Source organism: Mytilinidion resinicola (genome assembly GCF_010093595.1).
Source record: "Mytilinidion resinicola strain CBS 304.34 unplaced genomic scaffold BDZ99scaffold_2, whole genome shotgun sequence".
In the NCBI taxonomy this organism is placed as follows: Eukaryota; Fungi; Ascomycota; class Dothideomycetes; order Mytilinidiales; family Mytilinidiaceae; genus Mytilinidion; species Mytilinidion resinicola.
Genome location: NW_022985438.1, coordinates 1270357 through 1292238, shown reverse-complemented (window position 1 = coordinate 1292238; position 21882 = coordinate 1270357). Strand labels below are relative to the sequence as shown.

The window sequence follows — 21882 nt, the reverse complement described above, 5'->3', positions numbered from 1 at the left end:
CATGTCGAGACTGTATTTAGAACTGTATTCAAACTGTTTGGAATTTCTCTGTGCTCCACACCTGCAAGTGCCAAGAGCTACCAGTTCAAGACATTGCGTCCAACTTCTTCAGATATCTAGAATCCCATCGCGCCAATGCTTCATCATGACATTGCATATACTTTCTTGCCTCTGCCTCAAAACACGAATGAGACAGACATAATCTATTTCAATATATTGGTCAATTCGCGAGGTCACGTCAGACAGCGGCAGGACAGTGTACATAGACTAAGCATGTGACCCGTTCCGCCAAATTTGTATCGGTACATTGAAGTGCTACAAGCAGTGGAAATGTGTGTACACATATGTATGACGAGGTGTTGTACTTGCTTTCTAGGCGTACTCGACTCTACTACCGGCCTTGCCCTCAATACTGTTCCACGCTGGGTGATCAAGGGATCTCTTATGAAAGACTCCCGTACTCCTAGAAAGGAGCTGTGGTCAAGAACATCAGGACCAAGGAGCACTGGGCAAGCTTCATCGGACACTGCTCAAGTACACTTTGTTCACTGATGACCGACTCCATTGACTAGCAATGGTCGACACAAAACATAAGGGCTTGGTATGAACACACAAAGCATGAACTTGTTGCAGATGGCGGCACTAGACGGAGCTAGAGTCGCCCGTCAAGCTGCAGCGGTTCTAGACGGACGATGCTCCTCGTCCAATGCGCAAGCTCAATTTCAGCGAGCCTCCAAAGATCACCCTGCTCAGATCCAAGGTTGCTGTCGCCTATCATGCAATAGAGATCCTAAGTTTAACGAAGCTCGAGTTGCAAGTTTGATAAGGACGCTTGTGATGGAGGCAGCCATCAAGGATGGTAACTTGCACATCGGCAATTTCGCATTTGAACAAATTGCCGGCTATCTCTAGAAAGATGTACGTTTTCATGAATTAAAGTAATCCGTCGTCTGCACGGCGGTTGACAACCATGAGAATCACGAGGTTAGCTAATTCATCTCTGTCAACGGTGAGTGAAGCAGGAGAGTTAGACTGCATGTTTTTCGAAGTTGAATGAAATTGAAATTGACCTAGTTTTTACCCTGTATCCAGGGCGCCCAGTAACGCCATGAGCCTTATTTACAGAGACTACAGAACCTGCCAAATCTCTGCACCTTTCCTCTGGATCAGTCAGAAGCCGTTCGTGAACCACACTTAGCCAACCTGTAGCATCAAGACCAGCAAAAACTCATGACAACTCGATACGACGCGCCTAGGCAGCCCTCTGGTAGATACCGCACACCATTGCGTGGTCACGCTCGAAAGGCTCCAGGGTAAGCTGCTCCTTTGGCTTGATTCTCTCCTCACGGAGCTTGGTGACCTCGCGAGCGAACACAGCCTCAGGGGCGGCAGTAGAGTCGATACAGTTGGCTTTGATGGAAACAATCACTCCTCCGCCGACTTTGAGGAACAAGTGGGCGTTGAGGCCAACGATACGGGCTTGATCAGGCTGGGCAACGTCGGCGAAGATACAGTCGACCATAGAAACGAGCATGCGGTACTTCAAGGGGTGACGGGCGTCCTCAATGATGGGGATAACCTAAGACTCTGTTAGAAAGATCTCTTCGTTATTTGACAAGACAACATACGTTGGTTCGGTGTGTGGCCATATTGATCAGATCACGTCCAGACCTGTGGGAGAACTCGACGGCGAAGACAGTACCCTTTGGTCCGACGATATCAGCGACGTGAGAAACACTAGTTCCGCTGGCTGCACCGAGGTACTAGAAAATGATTAGCAACTTGATCGCACCATTCAGTTCAGTATAGGTCTTGACATACCAGAACTTTCGAGCCTGGCTTCATGTAGATGTTTTCAATACCACCCAAGATACCGGCCGCAAGCTTGCCTAGATAACGCGTCAGAGAAATATCTTTCGAGACGGAATGCGTGGGGTTGTCTCGTACTTCGGAAGGGATTCCAGACACGGTACTCGGTGCTCGTTGGCGGTGCAGCATCACCATTCGCCGCCACGGCATTGTCTGAGCTCGGAACTGTGATGCGCTTCTCGCCGTACACACTCTCGCCCGGGGTCAAGTTCTTGGTAACGAGCAAGTCTTCCTTTCCGCGGGCGACGAAGACACCAGCGTGCCTATGGGGTTCGATAATGACCTTCCTGTGGTCTGTGTTAGAAATTGAAGCCTGAAGCCTTTCCGTGACTAGGCTTCCCATGCTACGAAATAGGAACCAGCTTCCAGAGGAAATGGTCCGCTACTATCGCAATATAATTCCAACAGAATGAGGTGCAACTTACTGTCCACCCTTTGCTCCAGCAGCACCTCCTCGGGCGCCACCACGGCCGCCTCTGCCGCCACGGTCTCCGAATCCACCACGTCCACGAGGAGCTCCTCGTCCTCTAGGAGCACCACGGCCGCGATCGCCGAAACCGCCTCGGGAGCCGCCTCTGCCACCGCGGTCTCCAAATCCACCTCTGCCACCTCGGTCGCCAAATCCACCTCGTCCGCCTCCGCGGCCGCCGCGGTCTCCTCTGGGTGTAAAGGCCATGTCTAGTTGCTAGCTCGGAAAGTTGTGAAGCTCGGTATGCGACTGGTAGCAGTCAGAAGGAGTCGCAAGTCGGAGGATTTTGCTGGAAAAAAAGCTTGCCTTAGTCCTGTCGCATATGTTAGCTCGCTGAGTTCACGAGGCGTTAGTCTCGTGCAAAGCGTGGTGGGCGAGCGACGGGATGGCGATGGGATGGATGTGAAAGTTCTCGATGTGATTTTCTTGCGAAAAAAGGCCCAAGCTTATTTTTCGGGCTTAGCGCGCCAAGATCGCTTAACGAGCCCGGAAGGCACACTCTCTCTTTTACAATTTCTCGACGACACGAGATCGCATCAACCAGGACTCCACCAACCGCCATCATGGTATGGCCCCCCGTCTGCTTGATGATATAAATCAGAAGCGCTACTCTCTGCAATGAATTTGTGCTGACTTTAGTCCCCCCAGGTCCGATACGCAGCTACCAGTATCGACAACGCGAAGTCCGCTCGCGCCCGCGGCTCCTACCTGCGCGTCTCCTTCAAGAACACCCGGGAAACTGCCCAGGCGATCAATGGCTGGAAGTTGCCCCGCGCCATTGCCTACCTCGAGAATGTGATTGAGCACAAGGAGGCCGTGCCCATGAGGCGGTATGCTGGAAGCACTGGACGAAGCGCACAGGGTGAGTCGGCACCCTTCTCGAGAAGCTACGCAATCACCGGGAATCACGAGAGGAGTGGGCGTGGATAAATGCACTGGGGCTGCGATATTCAGGATTGGCATTGGAGAGGCGACGAAGATGGAGGGATATCAAAACACAGAACTGACGTAAATCCACAGGCAAGCAGTTCGGTGTCTCCAAGGCCCGCTGGCCTGTCAAGTCCGCCGAGTTCCTTCTCGGTCTGCTCAAGAACGCCGAAGCCAACGCCGACACCAAGGGTCTCGATACCAGCAACCTCCAGGTCAAGCACATCCAAGTCAACCAGGCCCCCAAGCAGCGGAGACGCACTTACCGTGCTCACGGCAGAGTACGTGGCATCATCAATCCTTCATCATTTGCGACACACGACACTCAATGAAGAGAACGATCACTGACAATACAACCAGATCAACCCCTACATGTCCAACCCCTGCCACATTGAGCTGATCCTTACCGAGGGCGAGGAGGTCGTCCAAAAGTCTCCAGAGGTTGTTGGCCGCGAGCAAGCCCGCTTGAACTCGAGGCAGCGTGGTGCACGCACCCGCAGGGCCATCACCGCTGCGTGAAGAGGGAGAGGATTGGTGAAGGTTCAATAAGCATGGTGGAGAAAATGGTTACCCGGTATCATGAGGGCTATAGGAGTCTACCTCTTTGCAGCAGAACAAATTTCCATACTTCCATCGTGTCTCTGCATAGGTCTATGAAATCAAGTAGACGGTTTTTCGCCGACAATTATTGGAACCCAAAATGTCACACTGACCGTGCTACGTGCATCACGCGTAGGCCGATAACCTAGCTCCAGAGAGAGACTATATGATTACTTTCAGCATCGGAAAACCGAACATCTATTTTCAAGCTCCGGAGAGGGCAGGTTTATATATTGGCCTCACCACTATGGGCTCTCGAAGGGAACATCTCAAGCTCCCTATGCGTCCATAGCGTAGGTCTAATCATGCGTCTAGGTTTTGAAACTATCCTTTCTGTCAAGTCTGAGCGAAATCCCATCTTTTATCTTCCTTATAGCATCGACTTCTTATCATCTATGAACGATTCGTCTCCGTTGAAATGCCTATTAGAGCGTCAACACAACACCAAGCATAACAACGTCCACGAAAGGGGCCATCAGAACTCACCATCCATACTCCTGCCCGCCAGCAAGAAAACTGCAGTCGCTATTCAACTCGCAGTCCCAACCCCCCACCACTCCCCCTTCCGTCCTCCACTCAACATCCGGAATCCGATCAGGCTTCGCCGGATCCCACACATCCCTCTCCACACTCACAGGACTCCTCACCCTCCGATTAAACTTCGACAGCCCGCACGTGAAAGCGTCGAAGTCGTGTTCTGATTCGTTCTCCGGCATCCGTCCCGTCAGCACGCGGCCGACGGCGATGATGGTCGCGGCGTGCGAGCATATTAGCACGGAGCGCGGCTTCGCGGGATGGTCGTCGAGCTCCATAATCATGCGGTAGAGGGCGTATGCGAGGCGGTCGTGTAGGCCGGGGATGGTCTCACCGTTTGTAGCTGGGGTGATGATGGGGGTGTAAGTTGGATCGATGCTGGGAAAGTGGCTTAAGAGGACGGAAGGGGGCGCTGGGGAGGGGTGGTGGAAGTGGGCGCGGCCGAAGAACTCTCTATTAGGGGGAGAACGGTGTTAGCTTGGGTTCTGTAGACTGGTGTTGTGGGGTGAAGGTAGGAGTTTGGCCGCTCTGTGAAAGTTTGACATCCTCAGGATTTGGTTTAGCAGGATGTAGAGTTGATCTCGGCCTTCGGTCTACCCATGAAATGTGTTTATTACGTTTCGATGGGCTTGAAATGGTAAGGGAACGATATCGTTGTAAATGCTAGCCCCACGTGACTACAATATGCAGCACTTCGATGAGGGGGAGTGTCAGACTCTACACCCGCAACTGCAATGAAGATCCACTCGCAGCATTGCAACTATTCATGGAATGGTCTCCATTGCGCCATTGCAGTCGTGTGCTTGTGGAATCAAAAGTAAAATCCTCTCCCAGCTGCCATCTCGACGCCGTCGGGAATGTCTGGTTTAGGCAAAGCATTGGAGAAACTGATCTTGAAATCTGGGCTCGACTAAACCAAATCTCAGAAGATGGCAAAGTCCCAAAGAGCGGCGTCAAATTATCTTTCCAGCAAAGAAAATAGTTAATACCCAATTCCATTCTCCACTCTCACTAAAGGAAACTCTTTCCGCTGCGCAAATATCGTTTCAAGCGCCGGAGTGAGCGTTTGCAGGCATCGATAAAACGGGCTGGAGTAGATGATATCTACTGGCGGGTCGAGCTGTAAGACATGGTTCGCAAACTCTATAGACTGTTCGACGCCGTGCGCTGCTAGAACGGGATCATTGCCCAAGCCAGTGGGGTTTGCGATGCCGTAAGCTGAGCTGTAGACGCCCGTTCTCGAGTCGAGGTTGTAATGGACCCTGTTGGCGTGCCGGAGGACATAGATGGTTTCGAGCACCATCTTTCTATGCGTAGAAGAGGAGAGGTGGAGGTGTAGTTGCGATGGAGGTTCCCAAAGCGCCCGCACATCACGTTTGGGACTGGCTGAATTTGGCGTGTGAACTGGACAAGCCTCGGCAAATGGAAGATGCTCTTGGCTTTTGAACTGTCCTCAGGAATGGGCCGGTGTTTTTAGAGATTCTGCTAAAAACCCTCACTCGGCGAATGGGCTACGGAAACTACAATAGCGTGTGAACAAAGACATCTACGAAGTAGCTGATCACGTCTCCACAGAGTTCATGGCAAGGGTCATGGCTTTAGAGACATGAACTTTTTGATTGGTGGGCGAAGTGTATTTGCTACCAATCAGTAAACTTTTAAAGTAGTGACTGAGACAGCCGTTTACTCCACAAAACCACAAGCATTCTAAGAGTTCACAATTCAGGGATGATGCACAGAGGAATAGATTATATAGATGAATCCTTGTATTGTATAGACTTCAAAAGTGCTACTTCCTGTTCAGACCCAAAGCCTGGTGTGGTATACCCCACTCCATCGTACCCCATTTTGTAGTAGATATCTAGTAGAAGAAACCAAGAATCTTTCCAGACACATGCTTCCTCCTGGCCTCTTCGTGGTCCATGATGCCGGCGGAGGTGGTGAGGATGATGCATCCGAATTGACGGGATGGCAGCAGCTTGACGATCCACTTTTCGAGATCGCGGAGCTGGACGTTGTATCGGGGGCTGATGACACCGGTCTTGTTGATCCTGCCGTTGAGCGAGATGACGATCTTGCCGTTGCGGTGGTCATCGACTTCCTCGAAGTCGGAGATGTAGCCTGCATCAAAGATGTCAGTATGTTGCGTAAGATTAAACGTTGCACGTCAGAAAAAGTCAGAGAACGTGTAAGATCTTCGTCACAATCTATCGGACACTTAAAGGGCAAAGGTCGTAGGAGAATCAAAACCATTGCCTCGTTATCAGTCCGAAGGGAAAAGAAATCGCTCCACGTACCGTGCTTTTGCATCACCGTGAGGAACTTGATGATGACCTTGGAGCTGGGTCGGATGAGGACCTGGCGCTTTCCAGTCTTCTCGGCGTTGTTGATGCTGCTCGCCTGTCAGTTCGTGACCTCGAATCGCATGCCAGGTGGGACACTTACGCATTTAGCGCATCGTTGAGAACGGAAGTCTTGACCATGATTGCGGATCGAGAGCTCAAACGGCAAGATGCGGATTGAGGTGTCTGTACCACGATTGGAATTAGCCATCAGAAGCCTGAGCTTGAGAGTGCCCCCGGGTCGAGCCCGAAAGGGTTCTTCAGCTCATGTCGTGATAGAGGCGCGTATCGACTGCAAGTCCGCGCGGAGACAGACAAGCAGGCGATTGCTCTCCATGGCTACCTGAGGGCACTCGGGTGCGAGGGTGATACGTACATACCTCTGAAGTTGGTGATGGCGATGGGCGTGGAGTCGGGAATGTTGGAGCTGAAATTCTGGTGTGGGCGGTCCTCGCTAGTGCGAAATATCCCGAGTGGGGCCGTGCATTTATGGATCGGGCATAAAGTTATGTAAGCCGTCCTCTCTCGTTCATGACGCGCGAGATATCGCCGCATCTTCGTCTTCGTAGATAGCAAGCCCTCATTTCCTTCCATCCTCCTGCATTGTACATTTATCTATACCCTTTAGATTCATTCTTTAATATGTCGTCAGAAGCATGCTGCACTTGCGCAGCATTCCTATCGTCTATCCCTCCTACATACGACGAGAAGACAGAGAAGCCAGCTCTCTACGAACGTCGGCTCGAGTGCTGTAATCGCGCTATCTGCGCTCGATGTATTACTGATAATGCGCGCTTCAGCACGTACTGTCCCTATTGCCAAGTGTCTATAGTACCCACCTCTCTGCCCCAAGGACTGCGCGATCCGCCTCCATACTCGCCACCGACGTCTCCCGAACTTTCTCAATCCGCACGGGCAGGCCAATCAATTCAGGAGGAGCTACCTGCATATTCCGTACTTAATGCTATACACCCACCGTCTGAGAAGTCTGGGAGCTCAGATGAGCACGCGCCAGATGTCCTACATTTCATTGATCCTTCGAACGATACGATCGCGTCGCTGTCATTGCGATATGGGGTACCTGCTGGAGCTCTGAGAACCACAAATGGATTGTATGCAGATCATCTGCTGGCGGCTCGTCGCACTGTCCTCATCCCGGGCGAGTTCTACAAAGGCGGGGTGAGTCTGAGTCCTCGTCCGCTTGAAGGAGAGGAGGAAGAAAGTAGGAAAGGTAAAGTGAGAAAATGGATGGTCGCTTGTAAAGTAGCGGAGTAAGTGTTCTCCATGTCTTGATTTGGTCGTATGTATGCGTGTTCTGATGCAGCTTGGCTAACCAACGCGGAGTGTTGCTCCAAATTACAGATATGACATCGCTCTTCTCTATCTCAAGCAATCAGACTACGACCTAGAACTAGCGATAGCAGCATACAAAGAAGATGAGAAATGGGAGGCAGCAAACCCTCTACAAGTAGCAAAGAAGGGCAAATCGCCTGCGTCGCAAGCGCCTCCACGGCGGAGATGGGGTATTGGCGGTAGTGGAGGGGGCCTGTCAAGCCAAATTTCATGAGAAGATACCACAATCCACGGCGACGATAACATCACTAGCATGTCGTCGAGCTGAGCGATCAACTTGATATCACTCCTTCAGGTTGCGGCATCTCTCGAGGCGCCCCGCCACCCTGGAGTAAAATAGAGGGATGAAAGGGTATCCTCGATCCAGACTTGTTAGCAACACATACTGAACTATCCAAAATTGCCCCCATCTCTAGGGCAGGGCACGGAATTCAAGTCATGCAACTTGTTCCTGGTCCCACACATACAGATTGTGATGCTTTGAATAGACTGTTTGCCCGGGCATATTGCAAGATTGCAAGGCTGCCGATTATTAAAATGCTCCAGCAGGAACAAATCTTCATCCTCAGGAAAGCGGCGAGCTCGTTTATTTGTAGCCAGAAATAGCACATCATAACCTCATAGCATTCATCAACGTTCAAAAAAAGCGCGATGAAGACTCACAGACTGCAAGTTTAATTCTATTCAGGATAATCTTTGTCGGTTCACACGTGCAAGTTTTTGGCGCACCAATCCAAGGTGTTTGCTGTAAGCGCCCACGTCTGCCGAATCACGCTCCAGACGACGTGAATCCAACTCTGTTCCAACTCTGTTCCAAGCGCCTGCACCTGGCTAGATCGACGGCCGGGGCCAGAAATACATTCTGTGCACGAACCGCAGGGACGGCATGTCCTCCAGGGCGCGACGCTCCCGCATGGCGCACACCCGAAGCCTTAACGACGAGCAATGATTCGAGGCGCTCTGAGATCGGCCGTAGGTGAACCCTCTGGCGGCCGCCACGGTGCCTAAGTCCCCTTTTCTAGGCCGCACCGGGCGACAAGGCGAGGTTAGAGCGCGGACACCGTAGTGATGGGAGGCCAACAAAGCCCTTGAGTGGCTCTTTTCACCTGCATCGATGGTAAGCTCTCGAGGCCTCATCTGCAAGCAGCGCTATTTTGACCTATCTACGCGCTGATATGTCCTGGGGATGAACAGCCGGGGCTTCTGTTCCCGGTCGCGGTTCGACAGGAAATGAAACCTTCATTGCTACCATTGCTGTTTTAAAGCATTGCTGTTCCCGTCTCCGTTTTCACTACTTCAGAGGCTTCAGTAAATCCGTCGAACGTCTTTCCGTTGTTTGGTGAGCCACCAAACGTCCTGCTCATTTCAATTCGTTTCTTCCAGGTTGAGCCTACCCGTATAATCTTCATTCTTTTTATTTGCTTTACCGGTAACTCCTCCATCTTTCTTCAGGATGAAGATCAACCCCGCCCCCCTCCATGCCGCCCAGGCCGTACTCATTGGATTGTGCTTTTGCATGTCAGTAGCCATTCTTGGGACAGCAGGACACACTCTTCACGTCTTCAACACGCAACAATCATTCAATCCTTGGTGGTTGCCACTTTGGCCCCAACACTTCGACTCCCATGGCGCGAAAGCCTTGATTGGCTCCGCTGTAACTGTGATGGTGCTGAGTGCCATATTCCTAGTCTTTGCTCTTGTCCCTCGAGTAAGTACATCATTCTCATATTAGATCATCCATTGCTGACATTTCCAGTTCAACCCTGCCAGCCGATATACTTTCCGCGCAGCTCTCGCCCTAGGAACCGCCCTCCCAGGAGGATTGGCAACTCTATGCACCGTCGTCTACGCCCACATCCTCAACAATAACTCGCCCGAGCTTGACACAATTCAGACATGGACGTGCAAGTACAAGAGCGATAAGCCTATGCCACAAGATATGGGTCTACCATCTGGGATGGGTAATGGGGCATTTGAGTCGCTGTGTACAGAGAGCGTAAGCTTAAACCCTGCCGAGCCGCCTCGTGCATCACCAAAGCTAACGACTCAATAGAAATTCGCCATATATGGTACTTTGGTGACCTTCCTTTTACTAGCCATGTCGCTTGGTGTTTCCATCGTGGCATGGCTGGCTGATAAGTGGGCTGCCCGTCAACGTGGCAAGGAGTGGACGGACCAGAACAACGTTGAGATGGCCAGCCAAGTGCCGAAGTACTGAAATCATACTCGTCTTGTGCTATTGACCGATGCGAACTCAAGAAGCGCTTAGAAGTCAGTTCACCGGGATTAAGTAGGCATCGTATGGGCGAGAGCGAAGGATCGCACGGTATTGCTTGGTCGTCATATTGAAGGCGGCTCGTTTCATCATGTTATGAGGAGGGCGAATGGGGTTTCCAGACATACGTGTCTTGTCTGCAGGCGTAATGGGCCATTCTCGGTCTCAATGGACGCAAGCGTCTTGAAGATTCCATACTTGCGAATGCATAGCCTACGTTGCGAGCCACATAAAGTGGCTAATGATCAACAATATACCTAAACGCCTTTTGATACGAGCATCTTGGAGAGCAACTGCGAGCCCTGAAGTGACATGACTGCAAAAGTTTCGCTACTTCCAATAAGGCTTAGCGCAAAATGCATTCTAAAGTTCGGCCAGTGACCGCCCTCTCGAGACGGCGTGCCATGCCACTGCACGGATTCTGAAACATGCTGGCTATCTTGGAAGAGCGGCGCTAAGTTGACCATTCATTCGAGGATGTGTCTCCCCCGGCTAGCGACCCCACCTTCACAACGTACCCCTGAAGACTCACACTGTCACCTGCTACAACGTGCCTTTGTTTGCAAAAGCGATCTCGATTCACCACGGCGAACTCTCTAGACGACACGGCTGTGTGACGGTCCAGGCATTTGCTGCTCTCCCCAGTGAGGTATCTACCTACCAGCAGCTTTTGCTGGCTCAGCCCCATCAATAGTCCGTATTGCGGTGTGGCGGTGCGAACGCGAGGCAGAAGATCAGCCCGCGCAGCCCAGGCAACCGTAAATGATATCAGGCACTCATACCCTGGCCTTCTCCTGCATTCATCTTCACTCTCAGGTGTCTAGCATACTAAAATCAGGTATCATTGTCACTCGTTTCCTCTGACATTTGGTCTTCATAAGCCTTTCGACCCCACACACCTTCACGACCTCTACCGTAACCGACGAGTCGGAAATATCACACACTTTTGCCATCGGTAACCGATCGTGCCCACAGTCTATGTCTACCTCATCGGCGGCCTTGCTACGTATGTCGCCAGAGTGGCAGGTGGTTGTAGGGTCGCTAGTCATTGCCCTCGTTGTTTCTATTCCTTTTCTTGTGCGGACCTACAGAATGGAAACCAAAGTCACACCATTTCGATTTCTTGAATTGCCTCAGGAACTACGAGACATCGTCTACGAGCATCTAATTGAAGACCCTTCTCCCTCATACCCCCCGACGACGACATCGCCGGCCAAGGCCCTCTCTTCCCTCTCGTGGATCTTACCTCAACGCCCGGCACCACGTAGCAGCAACTGGATCATGCTCGCGAGCCGTCAGGTGTACCAGGAGTACATGGATGTACTTTGCAAGAAGGGGAGATTCAGTTTTACTGTAGACCAGAACAACCACACCAAGCGCAACCTATGGCCTATCCGAGCAGAGACACTCAACAGCGTCCGAAAGTGCGACCTCAGACTCATCACAACATCCAAGATGCTAGGAGCCATCGACCCTCGCAGCATGCCGCAGGGATGGCCTCTCCGGGACAAAATCTGTGAGACGTTAACTGGTGTGGAGAAAGCGGAGGACCTCAACTTGCATGTTCGCGCTATTGGAGATCCGTACGTTGCTCCTACTTCACTTGTCGTCCTTGCAAGAGATTTGCTAACCCCACTTCAGGCTATGGAATCCACTTTGGGTCTGGTTCCACGCCTCGCAGGCGTTCAAAGATACCGGCAAGCTTTGTTTCAACCGCATCATGTTCAGTCTCGACACATGGTCGCCGGGGGAAAACCATCTAGCTAGGAACGACGAGGGCAACTGGTGTTGGCAATGTCCTTCGAACCACGTGGTCGCGACTGACCCAGAGCAATGCAATGTGCGCGAGTTTTGCTCAGCCTTGTATGCAGAGTGCGAGGAATGCCCCAGCCTGAGGGCGTAACGGGATGATGTGGAGTAAGGAAAGCAGCCTGAGCGGATTTTCTCCTTGCAGCGCTATGCATTCGTGGAGTTTGGGAGGGCACATAGTTTGACGCAAATGCCGACGAGTCCCATAGTGTCCGCGGCAAGCAAGTTCTAATGGTAATGGGCGATATGTACGATTAGTTGGGGGTATAGCTTGAAGGTTAGATCATAGGCGATTGCTGGCCGATTGTGACGGTGTGCACTCGTACGACATTACTGCTCAAGGCTTTCGCGAGGGCGTCTCTGATGAAGGATACAAGCTGGGGTTAGATAGGCTGTGGTAATCAAGCATAATCATCCAAGTACCGTACCCTTGTAATGTTCGGGCAGGACAGCCCAAGCTTATCCTGACGCATGAAAGAAGGCTAGCTCCAGATCTTCCAGATAGCCGCTGTGCCGCTTACGCCCGGCGCAGTATGACGGCATCATGATGCTGAGTCTCTATCAATCTTTGAATTGAAATTGAAAGCGGACAAGCAAAAATTACCAAAATTAAAGAATCTTCCTCAGTTTTGAAAATGGGATGTTGTAACAGCCAAAAGCAGTTGCCACCTACATAGATGGCCTTGACGTTCGTGCTGATCAGGCCCTGATCTTCAACATGACTGGCCATTCCTGCTGTGCTGCTACGGAAAGACTCCAGCGCGTGCCCTCGGAACGTCTCCGAGTTTGGAATAGCAGGGTCCCGGGTAACGATCTAGAACGCCCGCGTCCTGCCCACCGTCAACTGCATCAATGCGCGCCGCGACGCCGCAGATGCCTGTATGCGGCGGCTGAACGCCAGAGGACCCTTTCACCCCCTTCTAGTGACTGCTGTGCGACCAGGATAGCTATGCGCGTCGCCGGTGGCGTTAGCAAACCAGCGCCCTCGGTGCTTTTTCCCACCCAGCTTCCATCATCCTCACTGTGCATTTGATTGCGGGAGGAGGACCACTTTCCGATCCAGCAGTCCGTTTCCATACCATCCCGCGCCCATGGAGCCTGCTGTCAACGGTGCGCCAGCGCCCATTGCTACAAAGCCTCTCGGCCCTGATGACTTCGTCCGCAGTCGCGAGTTGTACAGGTACTTCAACCCCGCGCAAAACCTCGTCGCCTCGCAGTCTAGCACTGCGCCAGACACCGTCTTGACCGCGTACGCCCAGCTGGTGGCATGGCGTCTAAATGCACAGCGGAGCCTAGTCAGCCTGATTGATAAGGAAATACAATACTTCGTGGCCGAGAGCACCAAGACGTTGAGTCTGGAGGACAGTACGCTACACGATGACCCGGATGATGCGATGTAAGTGTCTACCCAGTCAACACCACCTCCGACTTTGCTAATGTGCAAGAAGATGGGCAGGAGTATGTGGAGACGTTCCTTTGGCTGCTAGCCCTTCTTTTGAGACATCATGTACAACGTACACAGGCCGTACTAACAACGCTGTAGTGCATCAATGTCCCAAAGGCCGGCCGCCTCTGCGTAAGACCACTCAAACACCCTCCTACGAGTATGGCTCCGAGCTAACGAATCGGTCAGGAACACACGTTACAAACGATGCCCACTAGCGACGGCAGCCCCGCTTGCTTCGAAGTACTCGACCTATCCCAAGACCCTCGATTCTCTCAACTGCCCTTTGTCGCTGGCCCTCCACACTTCCGCTACTACGTCGGCGTTCCCATTCGGACGAAGAAGGTGCGTGCATTTGGCTTAGGCGTAAGCAACTGCTGGCTTACAATTACAGGGTGTCAGCATAGGAAGTCTCTTTGCGATGGATGTTGTGGCCCGCGGGCCTTTGGGTGTGGCAAACAAGCTGTTTCTTACTACGATTGCCAGCAATATCATGACACATCTAGAAACTATGAAGGAGAAAGAAGAGCGTATCAGGGCACTAAACATGAACACATGTCTAGCAGTGTTTGTTGATCCCGAGCACCAACGCAGACGGAGGAGGACGTCATCAGGAAGTCCACCAGCAAGAGGGGCACATCGAGGTAGTACAGTCCGGAGACCAGCAGCAGACAATGTCTCAGTGACATCTCTCCGGAACCCCATGGGATTAGATCAAGATAAGAGATCGTCTCCAAAAGGCTCTCCAAGGCCAACACATTCTCGAAGAAAGCCACATGTAGGCGAATCGAGTGTCTCGCCGGAAACATCACCCCAAGAGAATGCAATCCCCAGACCCGGTCTACAGAAGCATCGTCATAAAATCAGCCAAGAAGAAGACGGCGGAGCGGAGCATTCTGAGTCTAAGTACTCTTCGAGGACGGATTCCGATACGTCTTATAAACAAAAGGTGGTTGAGGACGACCATTTGCGTACCTTCCGGAGAGCTGCGCAGTTACTATATGACTCACTCTCCCTACAAAATGGAGGTGGGGTTGTATTTCTTGATACAATGACTTCGATGCAAAGCGAATCAGACGACTTCGACGGCTGGAACCTGAATGAGCATACACGCTCAGATGTACAGTTTCAGTACGAAGATAAGGAAGAAGCTGGAAATACACCTGCTGCATTCAACCAGCCTCGTCGGCGCGGCATGTCTGGTGTATTAGGCGCCGCCAGATCATCTTCTAACGAGGTAACAAGCAACAGCAACAGCAACAGCAACGAAACGGATGACTTCACGTCAATTTCCCCGTTGGACCTTCATAAACTAATAAAACGACACCCGCGTGGCCAGCTGTTCAACTTGGACGTAGAAGGATTCAGCGGGTCCAGTTCGTCTGGGGATGAGCCAACCGCATTCGATTTGCACATAAGTCGGAAGAGCTTTCCGTCCGAAACGGAAAGAGCTCTTCTGCTCAAGCACTTTCCAGGAAGTCGACAAGTGATTTTCCTGCCCCTTTACGACTCCACGTCTTCAAGATGGAGTACTTGTTTTGTGTACAACCTTTACGATTTCCATAACCTGACTTTAAATCCCGACTTCCTCTACTGCATTGCCTTCTGCAATTGCGTGATGACGGAAATTGGTCGACTCGCGACTCTCGCCGCAGATCAACAGAAGTCGGATTTTATTGGGTCTATAAGCCATGAGCTAAGATCGCCGTTGCATGGCATATTAGCTTCTATGGGTACGTATTGCGATGCATTTTTTTGGTATTTCTTACGGTCTCCGAGTGCTGACCTAAACGTAGAATTTCTTCATGATACAGATACCACTTCGTTCCAGAAGTCACTAGTGGAGACCGCTGACGCGTGTGCTCGAACCCTGTTGGATACCATCAATATGGTTCTTGATTACAGTAGACTTAACGCGTTCGAGCGAAGCGCGCAAAAAGCTCGCAGAGCAGGAAAACGTGGTCAGGCACCCGCCGGGTTTGGAGGCAATTCGAACGGGTTTCAACCTGTGCTTAACATCTACGGGGATGTTGATCTGGCCGCGTGAGTCTCCCAACTGAGGACTGCAATGAATTCCAGAAACTGACATACGGGCTAGCATCACTGAAGAGGTCGTTGAAGGAGTTTCCACTGGTCAAATCTTCAAAGATATCACTACTGTCGAGGGAGAAGATATACCCCTTCATCAACGTAAAAAGAGTACGCCACTCAGGCGGCTAAGTGAGACTGGAACACCTGAAGCCGACCAAATCACAAAACCCAATGTCGAGACTATCATTAATATTGGAGCGCGTGCAGCCGGCTGGAGTTTTGTAACCCAACCCGGCGCGTTCCGGCGTATCGTCATGAATTTGTTCGGCAATTCACTGAAGGTAAGCTTCCTATCTTGGAAATCGTACAGAGCGCTCAGCTAACTGTCCCAGTACACGAGCAGAGGCCACATACTCGTCGAACTGGGTATGTTGAATTCATGCCCATGCGTTTCAGTATAGTTGCACATTTTTGACGATATTCCCACACTAACATCATCATACTTAGATGCTGAAGACGTCCAAAAGGGCGCTAACGGCTCGCCGACAGATGTGACTACATGGGTAACGCTCAAGGTCTCTGACACCGGAAAAGGAATATCACCAGAATACATGAGGAATAGGCTGTTTACGCCCTTTGCCCAAGAGAGCAGTATGAACCCAGGTACTGGCCTAGGCCTCTCTCTTGTGAAGGGCATCGTCAACATGCTTCATGGCGAGATCACCGTCAAGTCTACTGTCGGAATCGGGACAGCGGTAGAGATCAAATTACCCATGAATCATACGCCAATGAACTCAACATCAACGCCTAGCTCAGCTGGTAGCAGTCTGGAGCGCGCAAAAGACGACAGCATTCCATTCTGTCGGGCAGAAGCCGTGGACAAGACGGTCGCTCTCTTCAGAAAATCCCCGAGTATTAATTCCAGTGAGCAGTCCAAGGCCACCAAACTGCAAAGTCAGACCTTGGTCAACTACTTCCGGAACTGGTTCGGGTTTGTCGACGTTACTGAGTGGGTAGCTGGGTCCACAGCTCATGTCGTTGCTGTTGACGAGACCGATCTTGAAGCATTGCTGAAAATTATCAATAGCGCGGTAAGTTTTCCAATCATCCATTGGCATATAAGTGAATCGCACAAGCAGTAGCACTCCTCACCTCTGCCCTACCGGGTTAAGCCCCTCAAAGCTGACAAAATCTCGGCAGACAAACTCCGACCCGAAACCTATGATAATCGTGTTCTGTGGAAATGCGTCTAGGCTCGCGTTAACAAGAGACTATTCGGACGCTGGTGTAATCATCGAGTTCCTTTGTGTCCCAGTGGGACCACATAAGGTGAGAAATCCCAATCTCATTTCCTCTCCTGTCACTAATATTTGGGAAGCTCGCCCGGGCCCTCCGAGTGGAGTTTGAAGCGTACAACAGACTGGACTCGTCAGATACCACGTGCAAGGACTCAACATCAGAGTCCGCGGACTCCCTAGTGTCAGCGGTGGAACATGTTACTCTCAAAACCGGGGACCGCGACACCCCAGATATTCAACTACTGGTAAATGGAGGCATCATTGCAAACATGGCATCAAGCAATGCGAATATGGCATTAGGCACACCGCGCAGTGAGAAAAGCTCAACCGTGAAAGGAGAGGAGGCGTTTCCGTTTCCGTCTGACGCTCCTGCGAATGATCTTGGTATCCTAGCTACGGATTCGCTGTCGGACATTATCGACAGGCCTGTATCTGCGATTGACCAGCAACGTCCTAATCTTGGACCTCGGAGAACCATATCACCTACGCGGTCAGAGCTTGCGGCTCGAGAACCTGAACCTACGCTGCCGATGACAGGCGCTGGTGCGCTTACCAGTACACCCGACGTACCGCTCATCACCCCTATTCCTTCCTCAACTGCGCCACGCCCACCTCGTCTGCTCCTAGTCGACGGTAAGTCTCACAGTTACCAGTTCCGTGATTTGCTTCATTAGCTGCGGGATGCTCTTTGAGGAACAGCCTGCTGACTCTAGTCTTGTAGACAACCCCGTGAACCTTCGCCTCCTCAACACCTTCATGCGTAAGCGAAAGTACCAAAACGTCGTCTCAGCCGAAGACGGCGAGCAGGCTGTCACTGCGTACCGGACCGCCATCTCGCGCTCCCCGCCAGAACCACCCGACATCATCTTCATGGACATCAGCATGCCCATACTCGATGGGTTTGCGGCGACGCGACAAATCCGTGAAATTGAACGCGAGGTGGCAGCGAGCTCGGGGCCTATGGAAACGCCGCCCCCGAGCCTAGTGATTGCCCTTACCGGGCTGGCATCTGGGAGGGACCAGAGCGAGGCGTTTCTTAGCGGATTTGATCTCTACATGACCAAGCCGGTCAGCTTCCGAGAAGTGGGTCGGCTGTTGGATAATTGGCAGGGGCATGGGGGCGCGGCTGCAGCGAAGACGCCACATGGGAGTTTGACAGGGTCGGAGGTTTGAGTGATTAATGAGGGAGAATTGGAGCTGTCTAATTCTTCGATATGGGTATGTGGTTACGAAGCTTCACGAATGAAGAGCTGCTCTGCTATGAGTGGCATATCTCGGTACTCTCGTCACGATTAACGAGCGATGTGGCGTTTTGGAGCTGTAGCTCTAGATAGGGGACAGAACTATATGCTTGTGCATACAGCCCCAGTTACGGTCACTAGAACTGAAAGACAAACAAAGTAGGCTCAACGCTAATAGCTCCACAGCCTCGCTTACTTCAAACACGCAGTCTTTTGATGAAGGTGCTACGCATCTCATTTTTTGAAAGTACGTGGGAGGATCTCATGCACAGACTAATGCCCGAGCGCGCTGTACAAATGTAGAGTTGATCCAAGCACGTGGGACGCGGGGGCTGCACGAAGCGTACACGATTGTGAGCCACGTTCTACAATGCCGGTAGCCGTTCCATGTGTTCAGGTACGTGGTATCGAAACCAGACTCGAGTGCATTTTTGTATTCATTAGGTAGTCACTGGCACGGAGATGGTCGCGGGGCCCTGGTTTCGAGACGGAAACTAGTGAACGCCACTCGGGTGGCCACCTAGAATCCACGCCGACCTACTTCAGCCTCGCTCCCCTCGCGCAACGCATTAGGACGGTGACAGGACGGCTGCGAGCCGTAAGGACGCGGGTGTGACCTACCCAAGCTGCACCAAGCTAGCAAGGAGGTGCCTCCGTCCCTCCTCCCGAGATAGAAAACTATGGCGAGTACAGATCTCTCCATTTCTCTTTCGCTTCTCCAACTGGAAGTAGCATTGAAGTCAGTATCGAAAGAGTACCTCCCCTTCCGCTTCTTCCCCAAGACCAAAACACGTTCCCTACCCCATAACGAATGACGGATGAGCCTATCTTGAGCATACCTCATTCCGTTGATACCTCGCTGGCCATGTCCGACCACAGGGCTTCTCTTTCGAGCTCCTCGCCCTTTGTGTTTCCTCGAGCTGCTGGCACAGAATTGCTAGTGGGAGAATACACCACGCACGAGCTTTCACCAACCCAATCGAACCTCTCTGCTCCGGACTCACTGAAGTCTACTCCACCCAACTTTTCCGAGTCCGAACCAGTGGTCGATCACAGCAAAAACACTCGTCACATAGTCTATGGAGCGCCCGGGAAGAAGAAGGACCCAGACACTTCAAGGCACTGCTCTCACGTCCACAACTCAAGACGACGTACTCAGTACTATGAGGAACAGTTCTCTGAAAGGTACAAGGATAGTCCCGGTTCAGTGCGTGAGCGGACCATGAGAGATTCTCCTATTATCGCGCAGTTGCGGACCAATGTCATTGTGAGTCCGTAAATAGTGAATTCCAGTTCACAGCCTGTTCATGTCACTCATACGACTCAGATGAAAGACGAATATCCCCTCATTATGGACCTTTCCCAAACCCTAGCGCATCGATATCAACGCCCAGACTCGTCTGTGATGGTTATTCTGGAGCATTCTGCATGCCTTCTCCTTGGGGGGACCTTCGACCCCACGTATCTCCTCACTGTTACCGCCCTCCCAGTCCATATCCAGCCGAGTACCAACAAACGCAATGCAGCACTTCTTCAGTCTTTCCTATCAGACACCCTGGGTGTGCCGCCTCATCGTGGCATCGTTAAGTTCCAGAGCATACTTGAAGAGAACTTGGCCATGAACGGAACAACGATCCTGGGTGAGATCGAGCGATTGGAGAAGCAGCTTGCTGAAGAGAACGGGAGTGCTCTCAAGCGCACAATGACTAAAGCCTCGCGCAAATCGCTTGTTCTGAAGCCGAGACCCAGTCTGCCGACCATGGGTAGCTCTCCAACAGTCGTCAATGGCCACTCTCCCAGTTACCCACCGGTGCTCACTCCTGTGCCCATCGAGGCGGGTGATGTCGACGGACCGCCAAGCTTCCTGAGCGACTCGAATCATCTCTCAGAGCTGTCATCTCCGTTGAATCGGAAGACGAGCAGACTTCCAATCAAAACCAATATACCATCCCCCCAAGCCGAAGACACTTCCTCCAAGCACGACAGAGCCAGGAGGAGGACTGCGGAGGCAAGACCAGCGGGGAAGACTGCAGCGTTACCTAAGATGCCTCTGCCGCCACCCATACCAGCGGAGGCCACACCGAAGATCGGGAAGCGGAAGAGTCTCATCGCTATCTTCAAGCGGTAACTGTCTTTTCCGCCTTTCTGATTCTTTGACATAGATTAACGTTTGGGTGTGAAGCTTTCCCGTTCCGCCATCCATCCGCGGTGACAGCCTTATGTCACTTGCGTCGTCTAGGCGGTTTGGAGGCAGGAGTGAGCGCTCGTCGACACACGGACTGCTTTGAGGTGTAATCACTAGCACGGCTTGGGGTGTGACGCTCGGGTTGATGGAACCTGGCGTGATGGGCTTGGCTGGGTGGGTGATGGCGGCGCAAGAGCGATTTAATGCAGCATGAGTAGTGGCCTCTAGATATACCCTCACAGCGATCGATGTTAATATAGTTCTCAACAAATTTGCATATCCAATCCGATTCTTTCGCTTTATCAAACTTACTACGTACTCCCTGAACAAATTTCTTTAGTCACGAGAAGAAATTGAAGAGCGACACCACTTTCACGACTTGCCGCCCAGTGCTTGGAGCCGTCGAGCTGTTGACTCCGAAGTGCACGTCCGAGAATGGAATATCTTCTGGGCACATAAAAAGCCCAAATATCAACATCGACCTTCTTCTCTTAAAACCATCCTCAGCATCACTCTATGTCTCCTCACAGAACTCAAAGTCAAATCAAGGAGCCACCATTCAAGCCATCATTCAAACCTCAATCGCAATCATTACCCAAGCAATCATTCCCGCCACTACCCAGACCCCAACAGTCCTACCGCCTCCTCCTCCCCAATCCCACCCCACGCCTGCGCCTGCAGCACCTGCTCCCTCCCCCCGCGCCCCTAAACCCCTACACCCTCCTACCCTACAAACTCGGCCACCACACCCTCCTCCACCGTCTCCCCGTCTCCTCGCGCTCCCTCACCGAACTGCCCCTCTCCGCCCTGCTCTCCCTCTACGCGGACTCGGGCCTGCAATCCCTCCCCGGGCTCGAATTGTTCACCGCTCCTTCGACGCGGCGCATGGTGGCGCGGACGACGGGGTGCTGCGTGCTCGCTAGCATGGTGGAGAGGGTTGTGTTTGAGGTATGTGTTGCAATCTCTTTTATAGGAAGGAATTGGGAGAGTATGGGGGGGCCGACGGGTGTGCGCGAGCATGGGGTTTAGGAGTGATGAGCTGGCGGAGACGGATGTCAGGGCGGATTTGCTGGATGGGATGGCGCTGGCGACGGAGGAGACGCTGATGAGGGAGATTCCGGTTAGGGAGGTGCCGAAGGTTCGGGAGGAGGAGTCAAAGGAGCGGACGGAGGAGTCGGACGGAGGAGCTACGGGAGCAGCGGGTTGAGTGGCGAGGGGTATTTGTATTAGGGTAGGGCATTTTGGGGGAGTGGGTTTACTTGGGTTTTGAAGGGCGTTAGATTCCATTAATAGTGTAAGGATGCACTCTCTTTGATGTGCGTCAGGTCTTAGTACTCGGCGATGTTCTTGAGAACTTCACCCTCGAATACTATCTTTTGTTTGTGATTCCAGCACCTAGGGGTCCTTTAGTATTGCAAACGAAGCGTCAAAAACCCTGAGATCACGCCTGATTCTTCACCTACTTTTTCACCAGTTCTGTTCCCACAAAAAATCATACATCTTCT

General features: G+C 52.0%; 12 protein-coding genes across 12 annotated transcripts; 7 read left to right on the top strand and 5 right to left on the bottom strand.

Moving 5' to 3' along the window:
- The first annotated feature begins 164 nt into the window (after window positions 1-164).
- Window positions 165-598, top strand: BDZ99DRAFT_127618 (uncharacterized protein). Its single transcript, XM_033712589.1, has one exon. The coding sequence runs from the start codon at window positions 331-333 to the stop codon at window positions 550-552; it is 222 nt and encodes a 73-aa protein (XP_033583011.1). The 5' UTR covers window positions 165-330; the 3' UTR covers window positions 553-598.
- Window positions 599-1080: 482 nt separating this feature from the next.
- On the bottom strand, window positions 1081-2723 carry BDZ99DRAFT_406497 (Fibrillarin). Its single transcript, XM_033716453.1, has 5 exons — window positions 2295-2723; window positions 1948-2156; window positions 1822-1889; window positions 1629-1763; window positions 1081-1579 (listed from the first exon to the last, which is right to left on the bottom strand). The coding sequence occupies exons 1-5, from the start codon at window positions 2543-2545 to the stop codon at window positions 1253-1255; spliced, it is 990 nt and encodes a 329-aa protein (XP_033583010.1). The 5' UTR covers window positions 2546-2723; the 3' UTR covers window positions 1081-1252.
- Window positions 2724-2901: 178 nt separating this feature from the next.
- BDZ99DRAFT_484779 (60S ribosomal protein L17) lies at window positions 2902-3784 on the top strand (the record flags this gene model as incomplete). The annotated part of the gene is made up of 4 exons (XM_033722666.1): window positions 2902-2904; window positions 2987-3200; window positions 3359-3546; window positions 3626-3784. 4 exons carry the CDS (start codon window positions 2902-2904, stop codon window positions 3782-3784), a joined length of 564 nt encoding a protein of 187 aa, XP_033583009.1.
- Window positions 3785-4235: 451 nt separating this feature from the next.
- On the bottom strand, window positions 4236-5750 carry BDZ99DRAFT_432933 (phosphoglycerate mutase family protein; the record flags this gene model as incomplete). Its single annotated transcript, XM_033717364.1, has 4 exons — window positions 5389-5750; window positions 4497-4852; window positions 4352-4427; window positions 4236-4287 (listed from the first exon to the last, which is right to left on the bottom strand). Exons 1-4 carry the CDS (start codon window positions 5700-5702, stop codon window positions 4236-4238), a joined length of 798 nt encoding a protein of 265 aa, XP_033583008.1. The 5' UTR covers window positions 5703-5750.
- Window positions 5751-6260: 510 nt separating this feature from the next.
- Window positions 6261-7189, bottom strand: BDZ99DRAFT_432928 (ribosomal protein S8; the record flags this gene model as incomplete). Its single annotated transcript, XM_033717363.1, has 3 exons — window positions 6845-7189; window positions 6697-6791; window positions 6261-6520 (listed from the first exon to the last, which is right to left on the bottom strand). Exons 1-3 carry the CDS (start codon window positions 6880-6882, stop codon window positions 6261-6263), a joined length of 393 nt encoding a protein of 130 aa, XP_033583007.1. The 5' UTR covers window positions 6883-7189.
- A 100-nt stretch (window positions 7190-7289) lies between these two features.
- Window positions 7290-8733, top strand: BDZ99DRAFT_505602 (uncharacterized protein). Its single transcript, XM_033724122.1, has 2 exons — window positions 7290-8012; window positions 8104-8733. The coding sequence occupies exons 1-2, from the start codon at window positions 7384-7386 to the stop codon at window positions 8306-8308; spliced, it is 834 nt and encodes a 277-aa protein (XP_033583006.1). The 5' UTR covers window positions 7290-7383; the 3' UTR covers window positions 8309-8733.
- Window positions 8418-8764, bottom strand: BDZ99DRAFT_127488 (uncharacterized protein). Its single transcript, XM_033712587.1, has one exon. The coding sequence runs from the start codon at window positions 8706-8708 to the stop codon at window positions 8526-8528; it is 183 nt and encodes a 60-aa protein (XP_033583005.1). The 5' UTR covers window positions 8709-8764; the 3' UTR covers window positions 8418-8525.
- A 352-nt stretch (window positions 8765-9116) lies between these two features.
- BDZ99DRAFT_457958 (uncharacterized protein) lies at window positions 9117-10648 on the top strand. Its single transcript, XM_033718807.1, has 3 exons — window positions 9117-9802; window positions 9851-10090; window positions 10148-10648. Exons 1-3 carry the CDS (start codon window positions 9548-9550, stop codon window positions 10310-10312), a joined length of 660 nt encoding a protein of 219 aa, XP_033583004.1. The 5' UTR covers window positions 9117-9547; the 3' UTR covers window positions 10313-10648.
- An 813-nt stretch (window positions 10649-11461) lies between these two features.
- BDZ99DRAFT_377342 (uncharacterized protein) lies at window positions 11462-12272 on the top strand (the record flags this gene model as incomplete). Its single annotated transcript, XM_033715060.1, has 2 exons — window positions 11462-11952; window positions 12011-12272. The coding sequence occupies 2 exons, from the start codon at window positions 11462-11464 to the stop codon at window positions 12270-12272; spliced, it is 753 nt and encodes a 250-aa protein (XP_033583003.1).
- Window positions 12273-13030: 758 nt separating this feature from the next.
- BDZ99DRAFT_127452 (uncharacterized protein) lies at window positions 13031-18418 on the top strand. Its single transcript, XM_033712586.1, has 12 exons — window positions 13031-13574; window positions 13627-13636; window positions 13722-13754; window positions 13812-13967; window positions 14017-15355; window positions 15419-15665; window positions 15721-15994; window positions 16046-16079; window positions 16161-16744; window positions 16854-16982; window positions 17032-17584; window positions 17673-18418. Exons 1-12 carry the CDS (start codon window positions 13270-13272, stop codon window positions 18122-18124), a joined length of 4116 nt encoding a protein of 1371 aa, XP_033583002.1. The 5' UTR covers window positions 13031-13269; the 3' UTR covers window positions 18125-18418.
- Window positions 18419-19399: 981 nt separating this feature from the next.
- Window positions 19400-20673, top strand: BDZ99DRAFT_457955 (Tautomerase/MIF). The gene is made up of 2 exons (XM_033718806.1): window positions 19400-19459; window positions 19520-20673. Exons 1-2 carry the CDS (start codon window positions 19415-19417, stop codon window positions 20318-20320), a joined length of 846 nt encoding a protein of 281 aa, XP_033583001.1. The 5' UTR covers window positions 19400-19414; the 3' UTR covers window positions 20321-20673.
- A 427-nt stretch (window positions 20674-21100) lies between these two features.
- BDZ99DRAFT_471324 (uncharacterized protein) lies at window positions 21101-21664 on the bottom strand (the record flags this gene model as incomplete). The annotated part of the gene is made up of 1 exon (XM_033721718.1): window positions 21101-21664. The coding sequence occupies one exon, from the start codon at window positions 21662-21664 to the stop codon at window positions 21101-21103; it is 564 nt and encodes a 187-aa protein (XP_033583000.1).
- Window positions 21665-21882: the final 218 nt, after the last annotated feature.